This window comes from Melanostigma gelatinosum (genome assembly GCF_949748355.1).
Source record: "Melanostigma gelatinosum genome assembly, chromosome: 5".
NCBI classification, from domain to species: domain Eukaryota; kingdom Metazoa; phylum Chordata; class Actinopteri; order Perciformes; family Zoarcidae; genus Melanostigma; species Melanostigma gelatinosum.
In genome coordinates, this window is record NC_136638.1 from 22,226,856 (window position 1) to 22,254,002 (window position 27,147).

Sequence of the window (27,147 nt, forward strand, 5' to 3'; positions counted from 1 at the left end):
TTCCCTTCAGGCTTGATTGCTTATCCTCGATGGTAAAGTTTACATTTTTCATCTTCATCAAATTTGTTGTCCGAATTTCCACAATCCAATTTGAGACATTTGATTTTGAAATTGCACAAACCAAATCAATTCCGATGGATGGTTTTCAAAGTAAAACATTTAAATTCTTGAAATTCAGTCGTAAAATATGTAATGGTATGTCTAGTAACTTTCAAAAGACAACACATGCACATGATTTTAACCTATTTGGGTGTTTCTACAGCCCATACGAGCATTTTACAAGTGAGTTTAAAGATAAATAGCACAATCACAGTTCCTTGTAACACGAGAAACAAAAACAAAATAAATGCTCGGTTATGTCCTTTACTAACAAATCTAAACAGGCAGCGATCACATTATATAGAAGCAGTATTGTAACTGGACTACTGTACATCATAAAATGTGTTTATCAGTTTATCATCATAAACTGGAAAGCCAATGGAGAAGTTCAGTGAGATATACAAATATGAGGAAGTGGAATATGTTGACGCACACAAATGAATGAATGAATTTTATTTATAGAGCGCTTTTCACAGCCATAATATCACAAAGTGCTTAACAGAGCAGACATTTAAAAGCATAAAAAACACAATGTGACCCTAGAGTCAATAAATTATATACACAGAGAAAAATTAAAAATAAAAAATAAAATAAAAAATAATAAGAAATAAAATAAAAATGTAAAACATATTTTAAGAGCAGGTCTAGGACATGGGTTTACTTTTTACTCAAACGCCAGCCTAAAAAGGTGGGTTTTGAGCTGGTTCTTAAAAGATACAGTACGTGTGTCTGTTTGTGCGTCAGTGAGAGAGTGTCTGTCTGTTTGTGTGTGAGACAGAATGCACACTCTTCTAAGGCTATTATTATCATTTGCAGTATTTCTATAACTTGCAAAACAAATTTCAGGAAAACCAAGTCGGTGATCCGGTTTTCTTCTCTCTATTAATTCTGATGTAAATATGAGCAGTATCATTAGAATGTTCAGTAAAGTCACAGTTTAAGTACGGTAGCCTTTAAACCTGCCAAACATCATCAAAAGCCCACAACAAGACCATGAGTTCAATAATATTTAGTACAGGTTCAGGCCTGATCATTTCTCTCTTTAAATGCATCCGTCATCTCGTCTCTGGGATCATCTTTCTGCTTATCGCCTTATTTCCTTCACTTCCATCCTTCTGATCTCATGGGGTAGTACTCTATTCTCCCGTTACTCCTGTACACCGTGTTACTTCCTCCACTGAGGCAGGGCAAGATGAAGAGCTCCTTTAACACTCCGCTTAATGGATGATTATGGATCTTACGTTTTGTTTCCTGGCAGTGGCCTGAGGATCAAGACAACATGAGAGAATCACCTCGTCCACACCACTAGCTGACAGAGATCCAGATTACAGGCCACGCAGCACCAATCAGAAGCACTTTAAATGCAATCCATCACCACAGCTTTAACATTACAGGAATGATTCATGAATGTCTTTGTTTTTTCAAGTTAAAACTAGATAGTTCAGTCAAGTATGAGATTTAAACATTTACAGGTGGAAACAAAAGACACCTGCAGGAGAGCAAACAGGCGATGAGGATGTTCTGCATCGTGATTGGTAATCACAGAGGATGACGTTTAAATGACCCAGGGGCCACGAATAGAAACACATGTTAACCAGCTGTTGCTACACATGTTAACCAGCTGTTGCCAGTTAAAGATTATCACATTAAATAAGCTTGAAACTCCCTGCACAGATCTGTGTTTACTTTCACGTAAAGATTTTTTATTCTTTCATTCAGCTCAAATGTAGGGTTACAAAAATAAATGTCATGCAGTTTAGTTAAAGTTGTTTCACTGCTGCAATACAGTCTGATACGAATCAGAATTTAGTTTGACATTTGGAAATTTTAGGCAGCGTATATGCGCTTTTCACAATAAAAACAATGAATGCATTAGCACTTGCCATAAGGGTTGGAGTTTCCATATATTTAGAGGCTTATCTGACCACATATAATAATAATAATAATAATAATAATAATAATAATAATAATAATAATAATAATAATAATAATAATAATAATAATACTTAATATTATTCATGGGGACAAAATATTTTCATTTCACTTTCACATTTAAATAACCAGAGCACTGCTTTCACTTCCACAGTGTGCTCCATTTCTGCTAAACAACACATCTTTGTAAATCAATCAAAATAAGGTTATTTTTCTAAACAGTATGTTTCTCTTCTACTCTGAACTCCAGCCGTAATGTTCAGAGAACTTTCACAGACTACCCGTTATGCCGCTGTGGGAGCTGTAACGCGTGCACAGCGGCATTACAGCTCGCCAGAAGTGAAGCCAAAACATCTTGTTCGCCGTCTGGCAGCTGGCTGTTTAGCAGCAAAAGAAAACATGACTTAAGATTTCTCCGTTGATAAGATCCGTCTAACCACACTTTTTTCCTCATCATCAAAAACTTCCCAAATTAAAATTTCATGTCCACAAAAATTGATTAAATAATGTGCCAACACGAAAAAAAACGAATGACTTGTAGCACACTTGTTACACAGTGCACTGCTTGGGTAGAAAATCTCTGCCAGTCGAAGGACAGCGGGATTTACCGGCATAGATTCAACCACAGACGAGATAATCAAATCAACCAAGGCCGTCAGCGAACCACTGACGCTCACACAATCAATGCAGACTGTTCATTTGCAGAAGCCTTTTATGACTCAGAATTTAGTTTATTATCGACTTTGCATGCATCAAAATGTACAAAACAATAACTGACTTTTATATATATATATATATGGTGTTTGTCTGGTTATAATGTCTCACTTGGCGTAAAGTATGATGGTATAGGTCTCTCCTTATCAAACAACATCTGCACACAGAACTTGCATGAAGTCAAACAACTGGTTGGGCCAGAATCCTAAATGGATAAATGAACTCTTCTTTAATATCTTTTAAGATGTGCCGCTCGTAGTATTGCAACTCACCAGTTAAATGTGATGTTGTCATGTGCACAGTATAATATTTAATAATGATATGCTGTTGAAATGAGAAGCTCAAATCTAGTCATAACATAATAAAAAGCCACCCAAGTTAATGAAGATGTAAACCACATGCCGAAATGCGTAGGTCATGTGGTTGGGTGAGTAAGGCAAATTAGGTGCTCTACTACTCAGACAACCATACAACAGTGTATGTGCAGTCAGTGTGGGCATTGTGTGCTTGTGTCCATGTCCGTCTGTGTCTATGCGTGTCACAATTGTCCCTTGTTCTCCACACAACACATGCAATTTTAGCAGTTCATGGATAAATGGTTTGTACAGCCACTCCTGTTTGCTATAGGATGAGTTGTCAACATCTCAGCAATTAATCACCTCCACATGACAACCAGACCTGCCAGTAGCTAGTTCAGCTGAATCAACAATCCACAACAATCCTCATGCATATGAGAGAGAACAGAGTCTCCTTTCTGCTGTGAGGCAGGAGTCATACGTGTACATCTGTGTGATGGTGAGCTGTGACATATTCTGCAGGCAGTGACGCTGCAGAGGGAGTGAAAACAAGAAACCCGTGAGAGCTGCTTGTACGATTCGTTTCACCATTTGTCACAGATGCTGCTCCTGTAAGTGTCTCCACAGCTCACTTTGAGACAGCAACCAAACCTTTATAATAAATGTGATCCTTAAAAACAGGTTAAAGTCCGATGGGTCTCGAGGACTTGAGGTGAATTTCTGGGAACATTTGTAATTTAAAAAAAAAAACACAAGGACAAAGAACATTTCAACAAAAGCCGTCTGCGAGCGATGTACTTCACTGTTCAAATAACGCAGCAGCACTTAAAGCTCATAAATCATTGGACAGAACACAACTTGGATGCATTACAGTCAGATCCAAAAGAGGTGGGTCTGAAACAAATGCGGCTTGAATTGGCATTAACATGCAAGCTGTCATCCAGTTCCCTTTTGTGCTCAGAGAGAAGGCCGTTGACATTTTTATCTCTAAAAACTGTGCTGAAAACACTCGTATCTTTACACATGCATTACCTCTGTTCATGACTAAAACTGCTATTTAATGTACGGTATCAGTGCTGGATTGCATGTCAGTCATATCTAAGCCAAGTTATTCTATAATAATGATTTAACCGTGATCATTGTATCTGCCTGATGTCGACCGCGGTGTTTGTGTGTTAACAGCATGAGCTTCAGCCGGAAAGGGGAAGGATGTGATATTTCCCTTTATTTTTCAGTGACACAGGCCGCGCGCTGAATTAATGACCGCCTCCGGTAAGGTCACAAAAATGCAATATACTTATTGTTTTCAAAATATGTAGAAGTGCTCTTTCACAGAAAAGGTCATATTACTTAAGCTTCTCGGATGCAATATCATTCAACCATCTGTGGGAAACATACATGAACTCTTGACACGGTGACATAATTCTGTCAGCTGGTCGCATCTCAAGTTACTCATGCAGCAGGAATGCTAACAGTAATATTCCATGACAGAGGGCGGCCTTAACCAACAAGCCTGACCTTGTTGTTTATGGCACCACTGGTCATACAAATCTTGGAGGTACTAATCAGATATCATGTGGCTGATGGTGCTTTCATGGTACCTGTAGAACAGCGCTTTCTCTTTCACTTCAGTAGTGGCTCCTCACATCACAACCACTGTTTTAACTCTGGCTCTGGTGTTCAAACGTCATCTTAAGAAGGTTGAATACAACGTTTTTAAGGTAAAAGATATTCTTTTATCAGTCTGCTATTTACTGGCTGATTCGCAGTCACACCAGAGAAGGGCAGAGTGGAGTTTACAAAGTATCATACATCTTTTCTCTTCGTGACAAATTTCTACAACATATGCTCAAACGAGCCCTTAAAACAGTTTCTGAATTGTCAAGATCGCTCGCTATCAGGAGATTCTCCCCAGGCTGACATTTAAGTCGCAGCCACACAGTCTGGGCATGCTTGAATTCAACTGTTTTACTTGTGACTCTGAAGGTTAATGTGGGGTTACAGGCAAAGTGGCAAGTTATGCTGCAGGTCACCATGAAAACTGAAGTGCTGACGGCCTCTGGGTTGCCATTACAAAGTCAGAAATAGCACAAACGGCAAAATCCCTGAGAGAATACAACTTTGAGTGTGAATTTTTAAAGCGGCTAGGATACAATTTCATTTTAAGTGACATGGGGAAAGCGTCTCTAAAGCACCTTACACTGTAAATGCTGGATAAGTGATGGAAGTCAACCAAAGCACAGCGCTGCTACACTAATATTAAAACTATCTTTCGATAAATGATTGCCTATAAGCACATACTATTGCCCTTAAACACATTGCCCCTTGCTTCATACAGGGCATAACATATTTCTCATCATATTCAAAGCATTTCCATAAGTGCAACATCTCCTTACCTGACTCGGTTGTTGCAAAACTTAGTGAACTGCGGCTGGTTGAGGTATATCAGTCGTGCATCTTCTTGATCAGCTAAGGACGTCCTCTCCGTCGTGTCCTCCGTCTTTTCATATCCTGCAGCGTGAGAGAGAGAGAGAGAGAAAGAAACAAAATCTGCCTTTAGCACAAACAAAAGTAAGTACGTTTTGAAGTGTCGAAGAAAGTCCTCAAAGGAAGTCTTTGGAGTCTGTAAAAGGTAAGTCAGTGACTTCACCGCAGAGTGAAAGCTAGAGACTGCAGTTCACCTTGGAGCTTTAGAGGAATACTTTAATGGTGCTGTGATGGGTGTTGGCCTTGGAAAATGTCTCATTGTAATACTTTTGAAAACAGCATCAAACTACATTCCAACATCTCTATTATTTTGTGGATATGATGCACATACGAGTACACTCGAATGTCTTATTATATCATTGCAGTAGCCTACAATCACTGCAGCCTACACAATACACTAAGGAGACATTTGTAATTCTCTGTATGATACACGGATCAGGAGCAATAATCTAAATCTAATAGCAGTGTAATGCTCAAATGATTATCCTAATGGAGTGAGCTTTAGAAAATATAGCAGTGGCATTGACAAATGACTTGTCACTGACAATACATCTCTCATTACCACCGCCACAGTAAAATGACAGCTTGGAGAGAAACCCTGTTGGATAGTAACGCAGAGAAAGACCTGCTTTATGTTAAAGAGCCTGGCTAAAGCAACAATTGTGATATTCTCACATTCTGTCTTGTTTTAGGAGATCAGCATCTTCCTCAGTGTAAATGTGTATGTTAAAACCCCGGCCAAAGCTAAATGCTTTTGTGACATGCCCAAAGCATTGAGGAAATGGCCATAGTCCAATTACGTGAGAGGCATTTCAGCAAGTGATTCTGAAAACTTTTAGAGTTGGGAATTTCCTGTCAAGACTGACATCCTGCTGACAACAGCAGATATCTGTGCGGATCAGCTACAGAAACGTTGTGTCGTATAGCTACAATATACTCGAGGTACCGCAAATGCAAGGCGTTGAGCCAACGGCTCTAAATGCATAAAAGTACAGCTGATAGAACCGCATTCATTCCTCAATCAAATATTCTGCCTTCTTGACCGTTAAATTAAAACAACAAATGTTCAACTGCCAGAGGCCGCTATTCACTGCGGAAAGAAAATCAACAAACCCTCTCTTTGGGTGGTTAACTCTCTTTTTCACTACATCTTTGGAAGAGTCAGCACTGCTCTGCTCCCACTAGGTTCAACAAAGTGGGATGGAGCAAAGTAGGCTCGATCAAACACATCAAATGAGGGCTGTACGTGGGTCACAGAGATGCTTATGTATTTTAAACCACACACACAAATGTTTTTACTTTTGGATTGGCAAGAGGCATTTCTGTTTATTTCTTTGCCTCAGTAGGGACGGTCTAGAACAGCATCACTGGACAGTTAACGTGCATGCTTTCCATGCTGGAGACGGGTGCTGCGTCATGAAAAAAAGGATGTCTGGGGATTTTGCTTGAATATCTCAAGCCTCTAGCTTGAAGCTGCTTTTACTGCAGTGCAGGACAGCAAATAGTAAACACACAAAAGAATCTCTGTTGGACACGGAGTGACTCACTCATATGTACAAGGACATCCAGTTTAACTCATTTATACAAATGCATGACTCCCTCCTTTTGCCCTGGTAAGGCTGTCCTCTATCATTCCTCAAAAACCTTCACAACTTTAATAAATATAATTTCAGACATTCATAAAACAATAGCATTGGACAGACGGACAGTCCAGCTGGAATGGAAGGAAACAAGGAAACACTTCAGCAGTAAAATGATATCTTGATTCTCTCATTTGAAAAACCTTTTCAAAAAATGCTGATAACAAGTGCCAGCAAAGAAAATAAGAACCTGGTAAATGTAACAAGGGTCTTTTTTATGATTACTATTTTCAAGTAAAGGTTTAGTCTTTGGACTTACTGTTCAGGAAGTGACTTTGCTAGTTTGTCATTACCAATAACGAAAGGATTTCAAGCAAAAATAATGAAAAGATGCTTTAAATGTTCACCTTCCAGCTACTGAAATGGAATGATTTAGTGCTTCAATTTATTTTATTTAAATAAATATATATATATATATATATATATATATATAAATAAATAAATAATAGTATACTCAATGCGTTTGGGTTTTAGACACTTGAGACAGGCTTTGCGAAATTGTTCTTAGCCATTTTCTTCCAGTATATACAAAGATTTAACAATCAAACAATGATGAGGATTCACACTCCAGGCATTTTGTAGTTACTGCAGCACATGTTTAAGACTGCATTTCTCCTTCATTTCATATCGGAAAAATGTTCGGCCAAACTGATGTACCACTTGAAGCTGCAATAACGAACACATGTACAGAGGCAGATTTGACATGGATCACTTTAACTGTAAGCTGAGAAATAGAAATCAAATCAAGATTCCTGAGGTTCACATTTCGCTTCCCTTGGTGTTTTAATTTATACGTCTAGATTAGTGGCATCAGCACTGCCAATCGAGCACGACAGTAAACCTCTTAAGTCAACAGTCCTCAGACTCAAGTTGCATGTATGTGATCCGGTGGCTGCTGCATGGCCTTCCCTCCCTAGCATGCAGTTGTAGTGGTGTCAAGAGTTATGAGGTAAGGGCAGGAATAGCATCTTCCTGAACTACAGACAAACCCTGAAGTTAAAAAATGGAAAGAAGGGCCATTCTGAGAAACGGCGGGAGGACGACACAAGTGAGCAAAGCTGGCTGCTGAAAACATCAACAACGACAACAAAACGCAGAGTCATGAGGTCCAGTAACCGGATCCTCATACCGGAAATGCCACGGTTGCAACCTGCCTCTGCCTACAGTATTTTTTTCCAAGTCATGTCAAGAGGAAACAAAAGGCTGACACAGTCTTCAAAGTCAAACGTGACACTTTCTCTGCCCTTTTCTCTTTCTTACCAAACTCTTGGCACTTTCTCTCTCATGTTACACAAAACCCGTTTCTTAAATTACAGATCTTGTCATTTTAATGATCCACTCGGCTTCACATGGAAAGATTACCAGAGGAGTGACTGCCAAAACCTCCTGCTTCCCCCCCCCCCCCCAATCATCTACTGATAGTTTCTCTACTTAGCATGCGCCTCCAGGGCTAAAAATAACCGTCCCCTCATGTGGTCACTGAGGGAAACATCGGTAGGTTATCCCAGTCCAGTTACGCAAGATGTCAGATCAGCATCGGTGGCTTATTGGATTAGCGTGGTGGCAAAAGGGCGTGTGGATCCAGGCAGTAGATTAAAGAGGGGTGCCTACTGCTTAAGTAGGGAAACTTCCTGCCGTGAGGCCTGTGAGTATCACTGTTTAAAGGACCAATATAGGCTCAAAGCATGGAGTCCACATTATGATGTGGTCAACTAGCAGTAAATAACGGTTCTGTTTGTTGTGTACAGTGGGAAAACAAGTGTCAAGACAAATTTGGAGAATATGATAATAAGATAATGAGACACTAAAATGAAGTCCACTGATCCTACAGCAGCATGTTGGTAGGAGGTCCCTCATTGAGAGGAGGCAACTTCCCTACTCTTGTCTGCAGGCCTGGACTCTTTCATCTGAAATAAAAACAGGATTTGCCCCCAAGAGCTCACCTGGTGACAGTGGAAGACAGGTGGTTGGGAATGAGTGACAGCGCTGAGTAAAGGTGAGTGAAAGGACATTACTCAACAGGCATGCTACCTCAGAGAGTCTGGACTGGACGAGGACAGCGCTACATGGTTGTGGCTACAACAATAATGAGTTATGAGTGAGTTATGTGTGTTAAGTGAGTTATGAGACCGTCTGTAATGTCACCACAAATATAGTATCAATGTCACACAGAAAACCGCCATGAATCATAACATGGCAGGCTTGTGGAGCTGAGTTACCACTTCCCATCCCTCTCACTGTCCAACGATCATCTCCTGTACACGGTCTAACTATTAGAGGAACTCACAATCTCAATTTTGAGTGAGACTCTCGTTGTTTTTTTTGCAGCAGTAATATAAGGCCAGTGTTTAACTGATGGGCTACTCAAATGATAATAATAATTAAATGTCAAAGCACGACCGCAGCCTGCACATCAAGGGACAAAGCCGGCAAACAAAGTGAGCTCGGAAACTAAATCTTCAGAAGCTTGGGTGATCAAGGAATTACTGTATCCCATGACAAATGAAAACATGGGGCTGGCATAGCTGGTGACTGCACCACGAGGCCAGAGGAGCTGGCTGAGCAGCAGTGATTGATGTCGGGTCTCTGTGCTGTGAATGAGCGCTCGCAACAGGAGCCTGTGTGCTCTGGTCGGCCAGGTGCTGCAATGCACCAGTTGCACCCGGTGCTGCTGCTGCTTAACTGACTTCTGCTCTCTCCTCTCAGCAGCTCTGACACGAGGCCTTCGACGCAAAGTTTAAATTTAAAAAATGCACGCAACACAAACTGTTGGATTATGTTCAACATATAAATATTTAGTATTTGTATAGTATGCTGGCATGGCTAGGAACAAAAGGTGTTAATACATCGTAGGGTTGTAGCGGTGTAAGATTTTCATGGTACGATAACCATCACAGAAAAGATCAGTTACACGGTGTATACATTATTAGTATTATTTGTCCCACTTGTTTTCATCACTTCTTTCTGTTGAGTATTCCTTATAAAACACATATTTTCATGTCAAATTTGTTTTAAAAATCTGACCACAACTATAGTCTGTAGGAGAATTAGAAGTCCTTTGACCAGCAGGAGTTTTGCCTCTCAGCCCTCCAAAAGCTACTTGATCTGCAGGTTTCTTCTACAGCTGTTATTCTCGCACACCGGATCCAATTAAAGGCTACATACTGAACACTTTAATTGGATTAGGAGAGCAAAAGTAAAGCTAAAGCCACAAAGTGGTCAGCTGGGCGTGAGGAGTTGCCAGAGAAACATACCGGAAGGTGTAGTGGTTTCATTCCACTTCATGTGCACCCTGACTGTAACTGTGGCCTTCACCAATTTTAAGCCAACACCACAGTCCAAGAGTCTGGAGGTGAGAGGTGAAGGTTTCCATAATAAAAATAGCCGTTCAGCAGCTTCCCCTCTACACGCATTAACAGGATCTACCTGCCCTCTACCTCTGTCCAGCTCATTTCCCTAGTTTATAGCACACTGTGTGGATAATGTACTCAGCCACTACCACAGACGTCCCGGTGGGAACTGCTCTGAATATTCCCTGGTGGACACTGCATTTTCTCAGCACTAATTACATTAACTGCGGGCGCGTCACGGCTCAACTACCCTGACATCAATAAAGAGAGCAAGAATGAGACACTGGGCGGACACTCACTGCGAACACGATTCTTTAATCTGGGTTATATTAAGCCTCATGACAACACCTTTCATCTATTAATGGGGCCAGCACATTACCCATGCTAGCTGGCTGTAAAGAAACAACGTAAGAGGTATGGAAGGAGAAGAGAGAGAGAAAGAGTTAACAAGAGCGCAGTAGAAGTAGAGAGCAGAAGCACGCAGCTCTGGAGGGGAAGCCTCCAGTCGAAGGATCAATGCCATCAAGTGTCGCAATGAGTCTGGATGCAGGCCAGATGTCGGGAATATTGCTTGTGTCAGCCAACAGACAGACGGGTGGAACAATAGTCACAAGGGGGCACGTATTTTGGAGCCCAATGGGGAAAAACTGGGCCCAGCATGATTGGCATTGGCCAAGGCGTGCTGGTCTTCCCCGGTCTGTCTTTGTTATTCCTCGCCGAGTGGTGCAGGTTACAGACACTCTCTGCAACCATCGGGCACGGGGAAAAAATGTCAATCAGACTAGAACTATATTTCTTCATTTATGCATCTCTGCGCGTGGTCAGCTCAGTGTCTTAATAACTGATGAAAATCATGGTTATAATGTAGTTCAACAAACATTTAACACACTTGAATTACTCTTGAATCTGACGTAATACTGTCAGAGTAACAACACTCAAAGTAAGAGGATCAACTACAAATAGTCGTTAAAGTCGAGATATTTTTAGCAACCGTATCTTATTCTGGCTATTTACGTCTGACCTCAAATAAAGCCTTTAAAACAAATCTTAAGGGATATCATGTCACAGGCTGGCAGCATTTTACAACTTCCTTGGTCACCTACTATGTCTATGATTACACAGTGATGAGTCAGTGGGCTCCATGACTAAGCCTTGAGATTCTTCAGAGGCCCAAGAGTGAATCACCGGGGCTTTAACGTCCATCTGGAGGCAAATCAAATTGTAAAAAAAAAAGAGAAAAAAAAGCCTTTTTGTTCTTCCAGAAATAGGTCCCGGCAGAGTCCAACCTCACTGCTGAGATACCGAACAAGCACTAATGAGCCTGGGAGAGTTGTGGGCTGGTCAATAAAGAGTAGATGAGGAGGCACGTGATCTGGCCACAACTAAGCTCCCACGCGATCCATTCAATAATACCAGGGTGGGAGGGGGCAGGCAGCTCGGGGCTACTGACATTGATCTAACAAGAACAAATGAATGGCAGCCAAGCCACAGTCAAGAGGCTCTGTGAAGAAAAAATGCATCCGACAGACAATCCAGAGGAATGACAAGCTACTTGGCTCCTGCAGAAATGTTTTACACAGACCACCATGTAACAAGTAATAAAAAGAAGGAAGACAGAAAGGTGAGGCGTAATATGGACACAGTCTGCAGATTGGTCACCTTAACCTGAGGCTATCTACCATTGTTATTAGGGTCAAATTCGTTCCAAATCCCTGGGCTCACCGAGCCTAACGTGCCATTCATATCTGCTCATCACCAAAGAAAGATGTGTTCATGATTCATTTATGCCAGATCAAAATTCCAGTCGACAGAGCAGTCAACGGCTATACATGGGAATCAAAAGTCCCAGAGACGAAACCATTAGGGAATTGGGGGGGGGGGGAAAGAGCTGGAGGGGCGTAAAGATACTGCCTCAATCTAAGCAACAGTAACATCCATAAGTCGCTTATCAGATCACAATGCTGTAACCGTCACTCAACAACAACAACAACAGGGCAGCTGCAGAATTAATCCCCCTCCGGCACCGTCTGGGGTCCTCATAGGCTCAGGCGGTCTACAGTGGGACTGACTGTCCAGGGACAACATAGGCAGCTGGGTCTGTGACATCACAGGGATGGCCTGGATTAGTTTAGCGAGGGATCTCCAGGGGTGGAAACCTTTCCACTGCGTGCAACTTAATGAATGGTGAAAGGGAAGGGCTTATAGAGTGCAAGTCACAGATCTGAAACAGGAAATAGACCTCGTGAATACCAGTCATCTTGTTGCGTCAGTGTGCTGGCTAACCTCTTAGACTTTTGCTTGAGGTTCCTCCACAGCTGTTGGAGAGACAACCTCAGTAGTGCTGAGAAAGAAATGTAAATTAATCTATAAATCAACTGACCGAAAATGAATGAACAACAATAATTACGGTTATTCATCAAACAGCAAGACTAAGAGTCCACAGCTATGCAGCACATAGCTGTGGACTCTTAGTCTTGCTGTTTGATGAATAACCATAATAATGCTAGCGGCTCTGTGAAGCGGTACTTGAGCTAAACGTTCAAAGGATCACCAACATCATTAGAAATCCTCCTGAGGGAAATATGAATGTCTGCAGCAAATTTAAAAGCAATCTAGTCAATAATTGTTAAGATACGTCTTTAAAAGCTAAAAGAAACAGTGTCATCAAAGTAAGAGGCATTCATCCTCTGAGGAATATCTGTAGAACCTTTCATGGCAGTGGCTCTAATAGTTAGTCAGGTATCCTTAAGCATCCTGACTAAGTTTGAGGGCTAAAATCTGTTTTGACCGGGTGTACCTGACTTCAATGGGCCCTTCTTGTTCCTGAATTCACAGGGTACAGATGTACTGTAACCACTGAGACTCTAAAACCCACACTGTGTCAATAATTCTCTCATTCACTACTCCATACTCACTGTCCAGGGAGTTCATTGTAGAGGACGATGTAGAGGACTATATATTGAGCTCACCTGTAAAATGAAAAAGCACTTTCGGACATTGCTCAGGTCACTTTCTCCGCGCCGATAAGTATGTCATTCATTGCTGTCGCACAGTTAAAACGTACCAGATCAACATCGCTCTCCACTCGTCCGTCTGCCATTATTCCTTCAGCTCATGTAACCATAGTTCTATACAACTTTTCACAATGCATTGTGGGATACTTTGAGTCCACAACATAGGGTATAATAATTCTCACTATACATTCTGCACTACACAGCGGTGAACTCACTTTATAGCCCCAATGATATTCATTTTCAGAACTTTTAAGAACACAAATTTTGAGCATTTAGAGCAGGGGTGTCAAACTCATCTCTACTCTGGGCCACATCAGCATCACGGTCGCCCTTAAAGGGCCGGTTGTAACTGTAAGACTGTATAACTAACTTCTCCTAACATATTGTTAAATAACTCTCTGCATTTGATTATTGTTTATTTAAGTGTAAAAATATTGTACATGCAGTTATATAAATGAAAAATGATATTTAAACACATTTCTGTTATTATGACATAAATCATTTTAATTGAGGGTTAAGAAACCCACATGACTCTATCAAAGATCAAACTATTAAAGAAAATAGCAAAGACAAATATCAAACACAGGTTATGACATTAACTTTGTTCAAAGCTGTTTGTGTCACCTCTCTGCATCACTAATGTTCCTCCCTGTCGTCGTCCTGTGCATGCAGCTACATCCAAGAGCTCCTCACTGAGAGTCAGGTCTGATGAACATGGATAGATGATGTATCCGTGTTGTCTGTGCTTTCATCAACAGATAATTAAAAATACGAGTACGAGAACCTTGTTGTTCCAAAAATAAAAAAATAAAAAATAAAAAAATGTATTTATTTTTTGCTGGCGGATTCGCGGCCCACATAAAATGACGTGGCGGGCCGGAGTCGGGCCGCGGGCCTTGAGTTTGACACATGTGATTTAGAGGATTAGCATACATACACTGAGTAAATCAACATTGCTATCAGCTGCTTCATGTGGCACAGCTTCTCAATTGTACCACTAAAAGGTAACAAGCAACAACAGGCCACGGTGGTGTGTGAGAATTTGTTGTCTTTGCTATCAGGCCAGATGGGTTGGTTGAGATAACAGGGATGTGGTGTCCTGTCTGACAGGTTCACCAGGACTCTCCTGAAGATGATGTGGCAGGCTGTTAATTCACACTGCTTAATTGTGTTTATTTTAACTGGCAGAGCAGAACATCAGGTGATAATCTTATTGTGAAAGGAAAAATAAGGATGTGGAGATCACCTTATTTCCCTCTGCCATCAGTCAACAATGGTATTCTTTAACCATGAGAGCTATCGAGCCCTAACCAAGTACTTGAACATAACTTAACTCCGGTGGTAGTTGACTCTCTTAATAAGAAAAAAGTTGCACCTCCATCATCCAGAACAACAGAGGAAGTAACAAATGTGCACAACACAAATATACCCTTTCTCAGCTCTATAGAGGAAATAACTAACTGGACGCCAATCTGGTCCACCATTGATTCAGGCGTCTGTCTACAAACTGCATTAATGTATTCAGACTGTATCTATTTATAACAGGATCAATACACTACTGCTTTTACTGCAGGAGCGCATGCATTAATTAGAGAGATGGAAACGTTATTGTTTTTGCACAATCATCTAAAGAATATGACCCGTAAAAGTCAAACAGTATCGGCTTACTGAGTCGGTGAGATGTAAAGAAATGGAGATTAAGAGACAACTTTTGTTACTTTAGTCCCGGATCACTAATGTCCACTAAACTCACAAGTATCACCTACAGACAGTAAACTCGACACAGTAAATACTGCTGTGAAATGTGGAAGTCCTTAATGTGTATTTTTAGCGGCCTAGACAGGAACGAGGTCATAAAAAGCTTGAGCTCTTGGGGTGAAGGGCAGCAAGAGTTTTATCTCCAGCCATTGACGGTGTTGCTCTCCTGTGGAGGGCCTGCCGACACCTTTCCCTCCGACCTTGTCATCCCGCTGTGACAGGATCATATCGACTAACTCCTGAAAGCGAAGGCTTGCTGCATTTTCCAGCTGTTCATGTGTGTGTGTGTGTGTGTGTGTGTGTGTGTGTGTGTGTGTGTGTGTGTGTGTGTGTGTGTGTGTGTGTGTGTGTGTGCGTGCGCATCACAGACAAACAAAGCCAGGATTAAAACAAAGCCACAGGCAAAAACATATATACGATAGCGGATACAGTTTAGGGCGTCTTATTCAGTGTCTGATGCTGCTTTCAAGAATAATTTGGTGTTTGGAAACAGGAGGTGAGAATTTAATATTACTGTAAATTAAATATTCTTGGGTTTTGGACCGTTGGTTGGGCCACCTTTGTCACATACAATATCAGACAAGTAATGGGCATGTCTCATATTTTTTCAATTATTGTTGTGTTTTTATTTTGGTCAATATTATTTAGGGGGGCACTTTATTGGCTAGTCAACAGAAATAAAATAAGGATAGAGAGAGAGATGGGGAATGGTATGCGACAAAGGTCCCTAACCAACGCAAACGAGGGATGCTGCATTCATGTCTGTACCCCCAAAACCTCCAAGGCCACCAGCTCCACAATTATTCATTCACTCAATCAAATAATCAACAGATTCATTAAAAATAAGGATAATCGTTAGTTGCACCCCTAAATAGGACAATGCCATTTCTGAACGGACAATCCTCTCGACACTGTAAAGATCTCACAGGTGCAAACATTACAGCAAGTTCTGCGTCTCAACAGCCGTGTGGAGCATTTTCACATCTCCCCCCTCATCACATGCCACATCTACTTGCTTTGCAGAAAGAGGAGAGTCAACGAATAAAACGCATATTAGACTGCCTGCAGGTTAGTGATGGAGGCCGGACATTAAGTGATATCTAGAGCAGAGGAGATGTCCCATGCCGACTCATAGACGGAGTAGAGAAGCCTGAGGGGACTTGATATGACACACCAGAGGCCCAAGACAGGGGATTTAATGGCGTGTTGGGCTTTTGTGGCACATTATTATCAGCCAGTGATCCGCCCGGCACATGGGCAGCTCTCAATCCCTTCAGAAGTCTATCCCCCTCCCCATGCTGTTCCCACTATTCAGACTGACCGGGGCTTAGCCGGTGTTATTGAAATGCTACGGAGGAACATCCTGCTTCCCTTACACATGAAGAAAAAAAATCCTGAGAATGACAGAAAGGTAGCGATATAATGCTTAAAGACGAAGCAGACTACTTTGTGTCTTTACAAACTAGTATTTGGGCAACCGGATGCTGAAGAGCACCTTCTATCATGTGAATCAGCTGACGTGAAAAAAGGCAAGCATTTGTTCTTTTGATAAGATTAATTGTCACAGGACAGGCTTACCTGCCTATCGCCACCGTAAGTGTCAATTGTGAGAGCGGATTTGGTCTGTCTGTTATGCAAGCTAAGGCAAACAGGATGCTTCTTGCCATTCGTCAAGCCTTAAATTGAGGAAGCAGGTATCAAGCGCCTTTCCGCCCATCATGGAAATTTGTATTGGGAAAGATCAACGTCTGAAAAAGGTGCCCGTCTGTCAAGGCAGGATCACACATTAAATACGCTGACGTCACCTGTACACCCAAAGTGTCCTAGATAAGATTATTTTGGCACCACATCCAGGCACAGGCTGGCAGTGATGCCGGATGTTTCCACAGCACAGCGGAGAGGAGCGACAAGGAGAGGAGCGGCACGTGGTGGGCAAGACCGGGGAGTGTGCGGCACGGAGAGAGCCGACGGACAGGCCGCTGATGGATTAGGTGGTAAGCCTGGCAGAGGGCTGCCCTTTCTCGATGGAAGTCTGCCTGATGCAGTGTGGTGATTAAAAAAAAAAAAGAACTGAAGGGTGGGGGGGGGGGGGGGGGGAGTGTGCTTAGGCTCCCATAAAAGCAGCCTAAAAAGAAATGTTGCGGAACAGACGCGTGATTGAGCAAAAAGACTTCACTTGATATGGAGCCACGAGAGCTGGAAATGTTGGTGTTGGAGCAGCACAATAGGGTTCAGGAGGTGATCAGATCCTACGTTCAGGAAGAGGCCTGCAAAAGAAACACGACAGTGTTTTCACTGGTGATAGTGTGCGCTTCGTGCTACGGGGAGTCAAGTGAGAAACTGCAAAATCGTTTGCTCTTTGTAACCTAAAGGTAGTGTGTTTGGTAGTTGGGGGTTGACAGTGATAGCTGCTGCATAATTCATCAGTTTGCTCTTGTGACTGCAGCAGCCACATTGGTCAACAGTTTTCTATGGAATATATACCAGTGTTTCATCATTTACATTTCTTCCAGTAGGATGCACGAGGCCTTCAGTGGCATATCACTATATTTTTTGTTGTGGGTGCACATCATGACAAATTGTTTTGGAACTACAAGCTCTTTCAAAACCGCATATTACCACCATGTAATTTGTTCTGTCCTTAAAATACACAGCTGTATTTTGAATGATTGGAAGAAATAAAAATGGTGATATCAAGGCTATCTGTTTATGAATATGCAGGTATGACTAATATTCACTTGCAGGCAAGATTTTTAGTTTGTATTGGAAATATCTAATTTATTAGTTTGAACGATCTTTGTATCGTAGAGGTGCTCAGTATGGAAATATTTAGAACTCTGATAAGCAATAATGGTCATTTAGGACAATATTTCTACCAATATTGTTCTTTCTGCACCAATATGATGACCAGTCTACTTTCCACATGTAGTTTTTAAATATTTCTAATATTTAAAAAAAAAACGCATTTTCCACAGTGTTAGCTACTTGGATGAAGGAAATACTTCCTGTATAAACACATACTCAGATAGAGACCATCTTGCGATGATATCACACCAGCCACGACGCCAAGTCAGAATCACAATCAACTTTAACGGCCAAGTAAGTGTGAACAAAGAATTTGACTCCAAAACAGGGACAACCAAGCTGAACAAAGGCAAACATAAATGCTCATGGTCCCTTCCACACTTACTGTCCCCAGACTTCTGGCACCCTTGCTCGGACCCCACCCATCTTTTTATCTCAATTACAAACCTGTAAAGTTTTGAGACCACATCTTGGACAGTTTCTGGTGCTATTGCTACATCTTTCCACAGACAGACAGACAGACAGAGGGACACAGCCAGCAAAGTACTCATAACCGCTGTCGTGGTACCTGCTACAGTAGGCGTCTCCAGGATCTCATTCGGCATGATGACCCACACAGACTCACAAAGGGAAACTGCACTACTAGAGGTAAATAAGATGGCACACAGCATTATAATAGGCATTTATCAACTGCAGAAGCACATTATTAGGTATGCAAATGTGCCCTTTGCAAATACATTTTGAGTTATGGAACAACTTATCTAGAAGTATCGAAAATACTAATGTGCAAAAGTTCATTTTTAATTCACTTTAAGAGGCCAGACTGCTTGCTTTAGCAGCCACAATAACTACACTCAACAGCAATAACTCAGATTGAGATATTAGCCTCAGTTATAAATCAAACCAAAGCAATCCCAAAGTGCCACTCTGAGAGAAACACAAACTGCAGTGGGGTCTGAAGTCATCTGCATGTGTCAATGATAACAATGCAGTATGTTATTGACACATGCAGATGACTTCAGACCATAAGTCCAGAGAGGTCAGAGGTCAGGGTGAGCCACACAACTAAGTGATGGGAGGAATTTAAAAAAAGGAGGAAACCCCAGAGGGCTGTGCATCTGCAGCCAGTAATAGGCCTGTATGTGCCCAGTCAAATAGGAAAAACAAACACACCTTAACACACAAAGATGATCAGCAGCCATTAAAGCCTTATCATAAACAACTCCCCTTATGAGCCTCGAAATGACTTTAGTCATGCGTATGTATCCGTATCATCCTTCCCTGAGATGCAGCGGAAAGCTACTGGTGCAGTGAGGGTCCCAGTTGAGTTACAATGGCTGTATTATTAGAACCCACACGCGACAGTACACGCACATTCACTGGAAACTTATTGTTGTGCTGCAAGACTTGTGGCTACTGGAGTACTGCAGTACTCCTGGTGGTCACTTCTCCTGCTTCCCCGTGTTCTATCTGCAGAAATAGAGATGACAGCAGGCTCTCTTTATTGGTAAAAGTTATATTCTTGGGAGTTATTTTTCTGCAGACTCCTTCAGGAAACTCTCAAGGCCCCCGGGGTTTCCTTTGACCCCTGTTGGGGCGTTCTTATCCAGAGAGCTGACGTTAACCGTTACCGGTCGGCCTGCTTTCGGTAAAAACGATACACAGCCGTGGACATGATTTACTAAACATGACTGCAACACACAAAAAGGAAGTGAGATTGTCTTTACGTACCCTCTGTGCGGCTACGAAGATCAGACATCGTTCTCCGAACGGGCGGCATCTCGCCACACACAGAGCCGGGCGACGGCACCTGTCAAGCGGCCGCGGCTGGTTAGTTCTGCTCCCTGTGGCTGCTGCTGCTGCTGCTTCTCAAACGTCAAAGAATTTAAAACTGCTGCGTGTGTACTGTTCATGAACAATGCAGACGAGTTACAACATGCATTGCCTGGTTGGGGACAGAACCATGCCCAGGAGCCCCCGGCTACACGGATCCCCCAGCATCCCAGTTTACACGTCGGATTATAAAGCCGATAGACGTCTTCGGTATCGCAGGAGTGGACATGGATTTACCATAAACTGACGCGAGGGGGACGGTGCCGCTTCACATTATGGACCGTACCATCTTCACCCGCAGTGGGAGGGGTGTGCGTGAACATTATAACGCTCATTTCACTGCGGCTAGGAAATATATGTCGTAAAAAACGTATTTTTACGAGGATGTAGCAAAGGACAAAGTGCTGGATTGTAATCAGCAGGGTAGATAATGATTATGACACGGATACGTATTTACAATTGGCCCACAGATTGTTCGTTGGTGTGGACGCCTCCCCCCTCTGCAGTAGATGTTGTTCACAGCTTGAAGACATAACAATAGTACACTGGGTGGGAGTTGGCTTATCACAAATGTGTCTTGTTTTTATTTAAAATATATTTATTCATCTATTAATAGTAATTGCAATGTTAGCAAATGACACCCCCCCCTCCAATCCTGAACAAACTAACAAACATTAATATATGCTCAAACATTAAAATGTAATATATTAGAGATATGCACATGAATACTGTATTTTGCAATATATGGCACTATGCTGACTGTATTCACTTTCATTGCTTTCTTTATATGGTGATGCGTTTTGCAATATAAAGATGTATTCCATAACACACTTGAACACCTTGAATCCTTGAACAATATTGCTAAATTACATTTACACAGATTGATACTAAAATCATACTTTGTAAATACTTTTTGATGTTACCATTATGCTGAATATATAAATATATGTACAGTATATACATTTTCAGAACGTTGTCTCATACCTTTATGTTAACCAATAAAACTACTGATTACTTTTGCTAATACATTGTTGTTGTCTTATTATTATTGTATGTTCTAATACACCAATTATTGGTGTATTAAATGTAATATTCCTAAATAAACAGAGCCATCAGTGACACAAAAGATATCGAAACAGAATATAGACACAACTAAACTGAACATGATCTCAGAATATCATTTACATTTGTTGAAATGGCGTTTATTTACTATTTATTTCTCAACTTCTCATATATAATTTAGTCACTAGAGTGTCTTAGTTTCTTATATTCATGTATTTAATGTTTTTCATTTTAAAGATAAATAGACCCATCACAACCCACAGAATGGCACCATACACATGTAATATAAGGCTTCCATTCTTTATTCTTAAAGTCCTCAAAATGATATTGTACCTCCGTACAAAAGAAAATAGCAGATAGCCAATCATCTTTAAGGATATTGGAGAGGCACCTTGATTAACTTCATAATTAAAGAGCAAAGACTAAGGCGAGAAGATTGATATCAATAGTCATACTTCATCTGTATGCGAGGAGTGAGGAGAATGGACATGTTTCATCAACTGCATAGCACAAAGGCTGGACACAGTTGGACTGCAGTAGCAACCAAAAATGGAAAAATAGTTCACCAACCAACCAGCCTGTCATCAATACATTCAAGAATCACCTGACTTTTGTTCATGGTGGAACCACAAAAATGTTCAATTTGCTGTTCAATTTCATCTGGATGGACACTTTGACAGACCATGTGACCGTAGACTCCAACAACATCTGTTGCAGAGGCAAAAACTAAAACATTGCACATCAATTTCGCACATAAGACAAATTAATCAAATTGTTCTTCCTGTCCATAAACAGGGAAAACTAAACCCGTAAACAAACCAAAAGTAAAATCCTGTTCAGCTACTGACCACAACAATGGAATCAAGCTGTTGTAAACAAACACTAGTATCAGTCACCATGTTTTTATGTGATCATTGTCCAGAGACAAGCTCTCTAGAGAGACATTTCACAGCTTCTCCCATCAGTGTGTTACTCTCCTGTCACAAATCTGTTCCAACACGGACCCTCAGTTACCAAAACTAGGACACATTAAAAAAAAACAATACAAATGCAAATACAAAGAACAAAGCAGCAGCAACGCCGTCTCTGCTGCGTCTGCCTGGCTGTACAGTAAATCAAAGTGTGTTCTCATTCTCACTGCAGTTGAAATGCAAACCACACCGGAGACAGCATTTGTACAGTAGCAGCACCACTGCAGTTGCCTGAGAGAACTGCAGTGTTACAGACTGTATTACAAGCGGTATGTTTATAATGCTGAGTGTCGATTACACTGGCAGTGTGTTTATAAGTGTCCTGCTTATATGTATGTTTTTTTGTTGTTGTTATTGCTGCCAAACTCCTTGCATATTTTCATATAATATGAACGTTCGTTGGGAGTGATTAAGGCGACTTTGTGGATCCATATTTCCTGTAAAATTAAAATGTATTTACTGTTGTGGGGATGAGAGGGAAATGAGATTATGTGTAGTTTCTGGGAGGCAAATGAGAGTTCCCACCTCTTCCAACAATAAGATTCAATATCTTAAGATTTAGGTACGTCCATAATAATAATAAAAAATATGTTATTTTAACAAAAACCCAGAGAGATTGTGTAACTCAGGATTCACCACATCCCAAAATAAGACATTAACACCGAAACATCTCTACGCCTCCTGCTGTGCCTGCTAGAGACACATCTCTCACAAAAACATTCCCTTTCTTTCTCCCACTCCACCTAATTCAACATCAGCTTTCCACCACGGGGATTTGGCTGGTACAGCTCCCACGGTTGCTAAGCAACAGCGACGAGAAGCCTGCCTCTTCGATAATGTGTGTGTGTGCTGGTTTTAGTGTTTTACAGCAGATCCAGTCCAAACAATGACTCATTCAACCAGCCGTAACAATTTCTACCACTGTCAAAATCTGTGTCAATTACAAACAGTGTTTTTATCAGTTTATTTTGTATCTTTTTTATCCTTATCAGAGTGACCTAAAAAGATTTCATTGATACCAGAGATCACCTTTGTTCTTTTATACGCTATTGCAGAGTAAATATACATGTTGGCAGGCTGTGATTGTAATACAAATAAACGATCCGGCACAAAATACAACACTGACACGAGTTTACAATCAAGTCTTTTTACTTTTATTTGTGTCCACAGCTCGAAATAATTATTAATAACTGGAATAACTGATTGAGAGCAGTCCCAGAAATGCAGATACTTGTTTAGGTCAGTACAAAATTCCCATTACCTGCAACCATCAGTCCAATGTTTTAACTCAGCTTTCGTCTTGCCTCTTTTTTCATGTATCGATAAATATTGTATTTCCTCGATTTACTTCTTGTTACTTGATTCCTCTTTTTTTTGTGAAATATCTCAACAACTATTGGATGGATTGACGTGAAATGTTGTACTGACAGTCATGTAAATGTATACATTGTGATAAATCAGTAATTTGGCAGTGGGTTTGTAACTTCTTGTTCGAAAGGGCTCAGTGGAGTAAAGTCTGGCTCATAACTTCAATCAATCAAAACAGCTCGAAAAAACGATAATGAGCATGACCCTTGAACCTCTTCTGAGCTGCAAACAGCCTCATCCACCGGCCTTTAAAATCCTCACGGTCACCTTCTCTACATCCAACTATGGTGAGTTTGCAGTGTCCTTCAGAGAAAAGTCTGGCAGAATAATAAATGATGTTTGTAAGCCTCTGCAGGAAAATACTTTGAGCCACTTTGCTGCTGTTGAGAGAGGAAATACTCAGGAAAGAAGTAATGCAGCTTAAATCCTGCACCAGTTTACTGGATCCTATCCCAGATGCTTTTAAAAGGGTATCCAGTTGACGATAGAGGATTAAGAACCGGCTATTTCCCTTCCTGATATCTATCCCATCCTGGAAACTGCTATTGTTAAACTGCTCCTGAATGCAACCTTAGTGCTTTCGTTTGAATTGTTTTTTTTTAGTATTTTGGTATTTTTCAAATTAAAAGCACTACTAAAACGGCTTGATTAATACATTCATATACATCTGGCTTTTTATGATCACCACAGCATTGAAACAGCACTTAAGCAAAAAAAAAAAAAAAAATGAGGATGGAATGAGACCATTTCTCCTTTTTCGTGCTTTTAGACTCAAGAATGTCTTTGATATTCTCAAAAAAACACAAATGTGTTCGTTCACCCGTGGCTGCAAACGCTTTGAAGTTCAGTTTCTAAATCCTTACCCTGAAAATTGTGTCTCAATCTCTTCAGGACACATTTATCCTGCGCCTTCTCACTTGTGTTATTGATTTTATCATTAATCATCGCTCCTTCTCTTAAGACTGGACCAAACCAGGCTGACGGATGCAGCCATCAGGCCTGCAGCTGCATCCTTCATTCCTCGCCCACAGCTCTCGAGGGAACGATTGGGTAGCTCGACATTTTTCTGATTGAATTGCACTCTGCCCCCTGGTGGACGCAGATCCGTAGTCAGGGACGGAGAGGTGGTTTGATGGCCGACCAATCACAAATGGCGAGTCCCTGCAGATTCATTGCCCTGTGAACCCTGTTCACACTAGTTGATTAACGTGTGCAGATCTTGTCAAACCTGCACAGACACACATTTCATGGTCCATAAGTGCAAAGAGTTGCATTAAATACCGTGTTCTCTAGATGTGGAGATCAGTCTTATTCTGCTTTATGACAGCAACTCAAAATATGTACTGAAAATCAGTCATGTTATGAAGTTCACATAAAATCTATGAATACATCTGTTTATTCAATCTGCAGAAAATTAAAACCATTTATCACTCTGCACCGTTTGACTTCTTCCACTCAGTCACAGCCGAGCCAGCGGACAGCAGTGAAATTAGGGAGCTTTAAAGTATTAATCTTTTGAAATTGCTTTTTTAACAGCAGTCGAGGTGGCTGGCGAGGCTACATTAGTGCTACTGATGAGGGGGGCTGAGACATAAGCTCTTCAGGTTGAATAGACTATCACCATCTCAGTGGTCGCGTGTCTAAATGTGCTAAAATGAGATAAAACATGGCTGCTTGACCCAACATGGCGTGGGTGTGTTTCACTGAACTCTTGATAAGCATGTCCCGTCCTGTCTTTACAGGAGGTCTAAACAACTTGTTTTCACATATCTTATCTTAATTCATCTACTGGAATGTCGTATTCTGGAATAGAACAGCTGAAGAGCTTTTAACTGAAACTGTACGGGGGGGAGGGATGATTGAGAAACTGCTCCTCCATGATGTAAACAACTAATTCAAATGAAAATGATATGTTAACACCATGACTGATTTATTCCAATTATAAGGACAGTATGTTCAACTGGCAGGCTGAGTCATATAAGCTAAGCTATCTCTTGCATTTCTGAATCTGGATCTGGATCTGAATTCAGTTCAACAATTTTCTTGATGATATTGTGAGTATAAATTGTAACTGACATCTACTGCTCTCAAGTACCTCTTTTGCAGCCTCTGAACCCGAAACCTCCGTGGTAGACCTGTTCATGACGTGTAAGTCACTCAGCTCAGGGGCCAAACTGCAGCACTCAAACAGAGTGCTGCTGTAAGCTGTTGTGTCACATCTCCAGGGAGCTGCTTCATCACCTGTGACACAAAAAAAACTGGGTGAGGCGTCCCTATGGACACACTGCCATATTGTGTCACAGTGACATGTCATATGTTCTGCTCCATGACGACGCCCAGTGAACACCTGCACTCCCACTTTGGGTGTAGGGCAGTAGGCAGTCGAGGAATATCCACTTACGTCATGCATTCATGTGTTTGAAAGATGTCCCAGTAAATTGGACTTTACTTTATCACATTACATAGTGAATGACAATAAACACAGTTAAGATGTCACAATGAAAAAGGATTCTACTTTGTTGCTAAATTGGAGAACAAATGAGGACCTCGCACTTTTGCTGCTTTTGTCCTATTTGGATAAATACTAGATCCATTAGCCTACGTTGTACTGGTAATGTGTACGATCACATTTAAGTCTAAACATGCTAATTGTTATTTATTATCAAATTTATTTGTGACAAATTCAGTTAAAACGTCTAAAATTGTCAAAAATGTAAGAAAACATAGACGCATCAAGTCAAAATCGTAAAAATGTCAAATGTATGGGTGCGGAAAAAAAGTATATTGAAGAAAATGCATATGGAATAAAAGAACAAAAAACACAATATCATTTATTTAAAAACGTATACACAAAGTTGTGTGGAAGAACTTCAAACATGCTGTGTTTCCATTTGGATACTTCCGTTAGTACACGTCCATGTAGTACACTATTTTAGCACATTGTGTACACGATGTACTTACTTGCATAGTGCATGAATTTAGACAGGGTAGTGTTGTCTGAAATCGGACACAGCTGTTTTGCTGTTGAAGTAATTATGATTGCTAACAGCTTTATCGCATGCAATGCCAAATAGTGGAGAGGCGTTGCAAATGAGCATTTCACTAAAAACACGAAACACGTCACATCTGGTCTTTGTACGTAAATAATTGCTGTAATCCTAATGCTAACTCAACTAAACTAAATGACAGACTCATAGCTTCTATAATAACCAAATCAAGTTATTATCAAACTGTTGACATTGGTCAGTCAAAACAAAAAATGGCGGATCAACTGACCAACATTGTTTGTGTTGACTAAGGTGTATTTTTTTCAGCCTGTCTGGCTCTATAAGCGTTATCTATGTTTTAAATGAATTACTATCATGTTGTAAAAACAGTAGAACTGTGAATCATGTAACTAAAGCAGAAGCAGTTGTTGCCTCTTGGTGTCGGCTGTCATCTGATCCCAAGAGGAAGAAATGTCTGTTTGTTTGATTAAAGCACACAAAGTCAGGCCATTAAAAGTCTTCTGTCAAAGCTTTGGTGAAAACTGTGTAAACTTGAATGAATAATTAATAGACAACTATCACTTTACTGGAGATAAGCTTGCTCGGTTGCCATGGCAGAGATGCATGTATTATTTACTGGCAGTGTGAGTCCGACTGTAAGGCAGCTTACAGGCTCTCAGTCGTTTTTAGACCTGTTCAAACAGCGAGGATTAAACGTGGAAATCCACGGGGGACAAACCAGTGTGCCTTAGCTGCTCGTCTGCCTCCGAATGAAAAGAGAGGAGCTACACAGCGGTGTTGTGGACCATGTAATGTGGCAGAGGGTTTGCC

At 41.0% G+C, this 27,147-nt stretch overlaps 1 protein-coding gene across 6 annotated transcripts in view; it reads right to left on the minus strand.

Annotated features, from left to right (window-relative positions):
• The window catches only part of atp8a1 (ATPase phospholipid transporting 8A1), a 94,290-nt gene extending 74,239 nt beyond the window's left edge, over positions 1-20,051 (minus strand). For all 6 annotated transcript variants that reach the window (XR_013771966.1, XR_013771967.1, XM_079268222.1 and 3 more), the window contains exons 1-2: positions 19,827-20,051; positions 5,438-5,552 (exon numbers count right to left, since the gene is read on the minus strand). Coding sequence is in view for 4 of the 6 variants with exons in the window: in XM_079268222.1 (XP_079124348.1) it covers positions 5,438-5,552; positions 19,827-19,875 (164 nt within the window). In the remaining 2 variants the exon portion in view is untranslated. The remainder of the gene's footprint in view (positions 1-5,437; positions 5,553-19,826) is intronic.
• Positions 20,052-27,147: the final 7,096 nt, after the last annotated feature.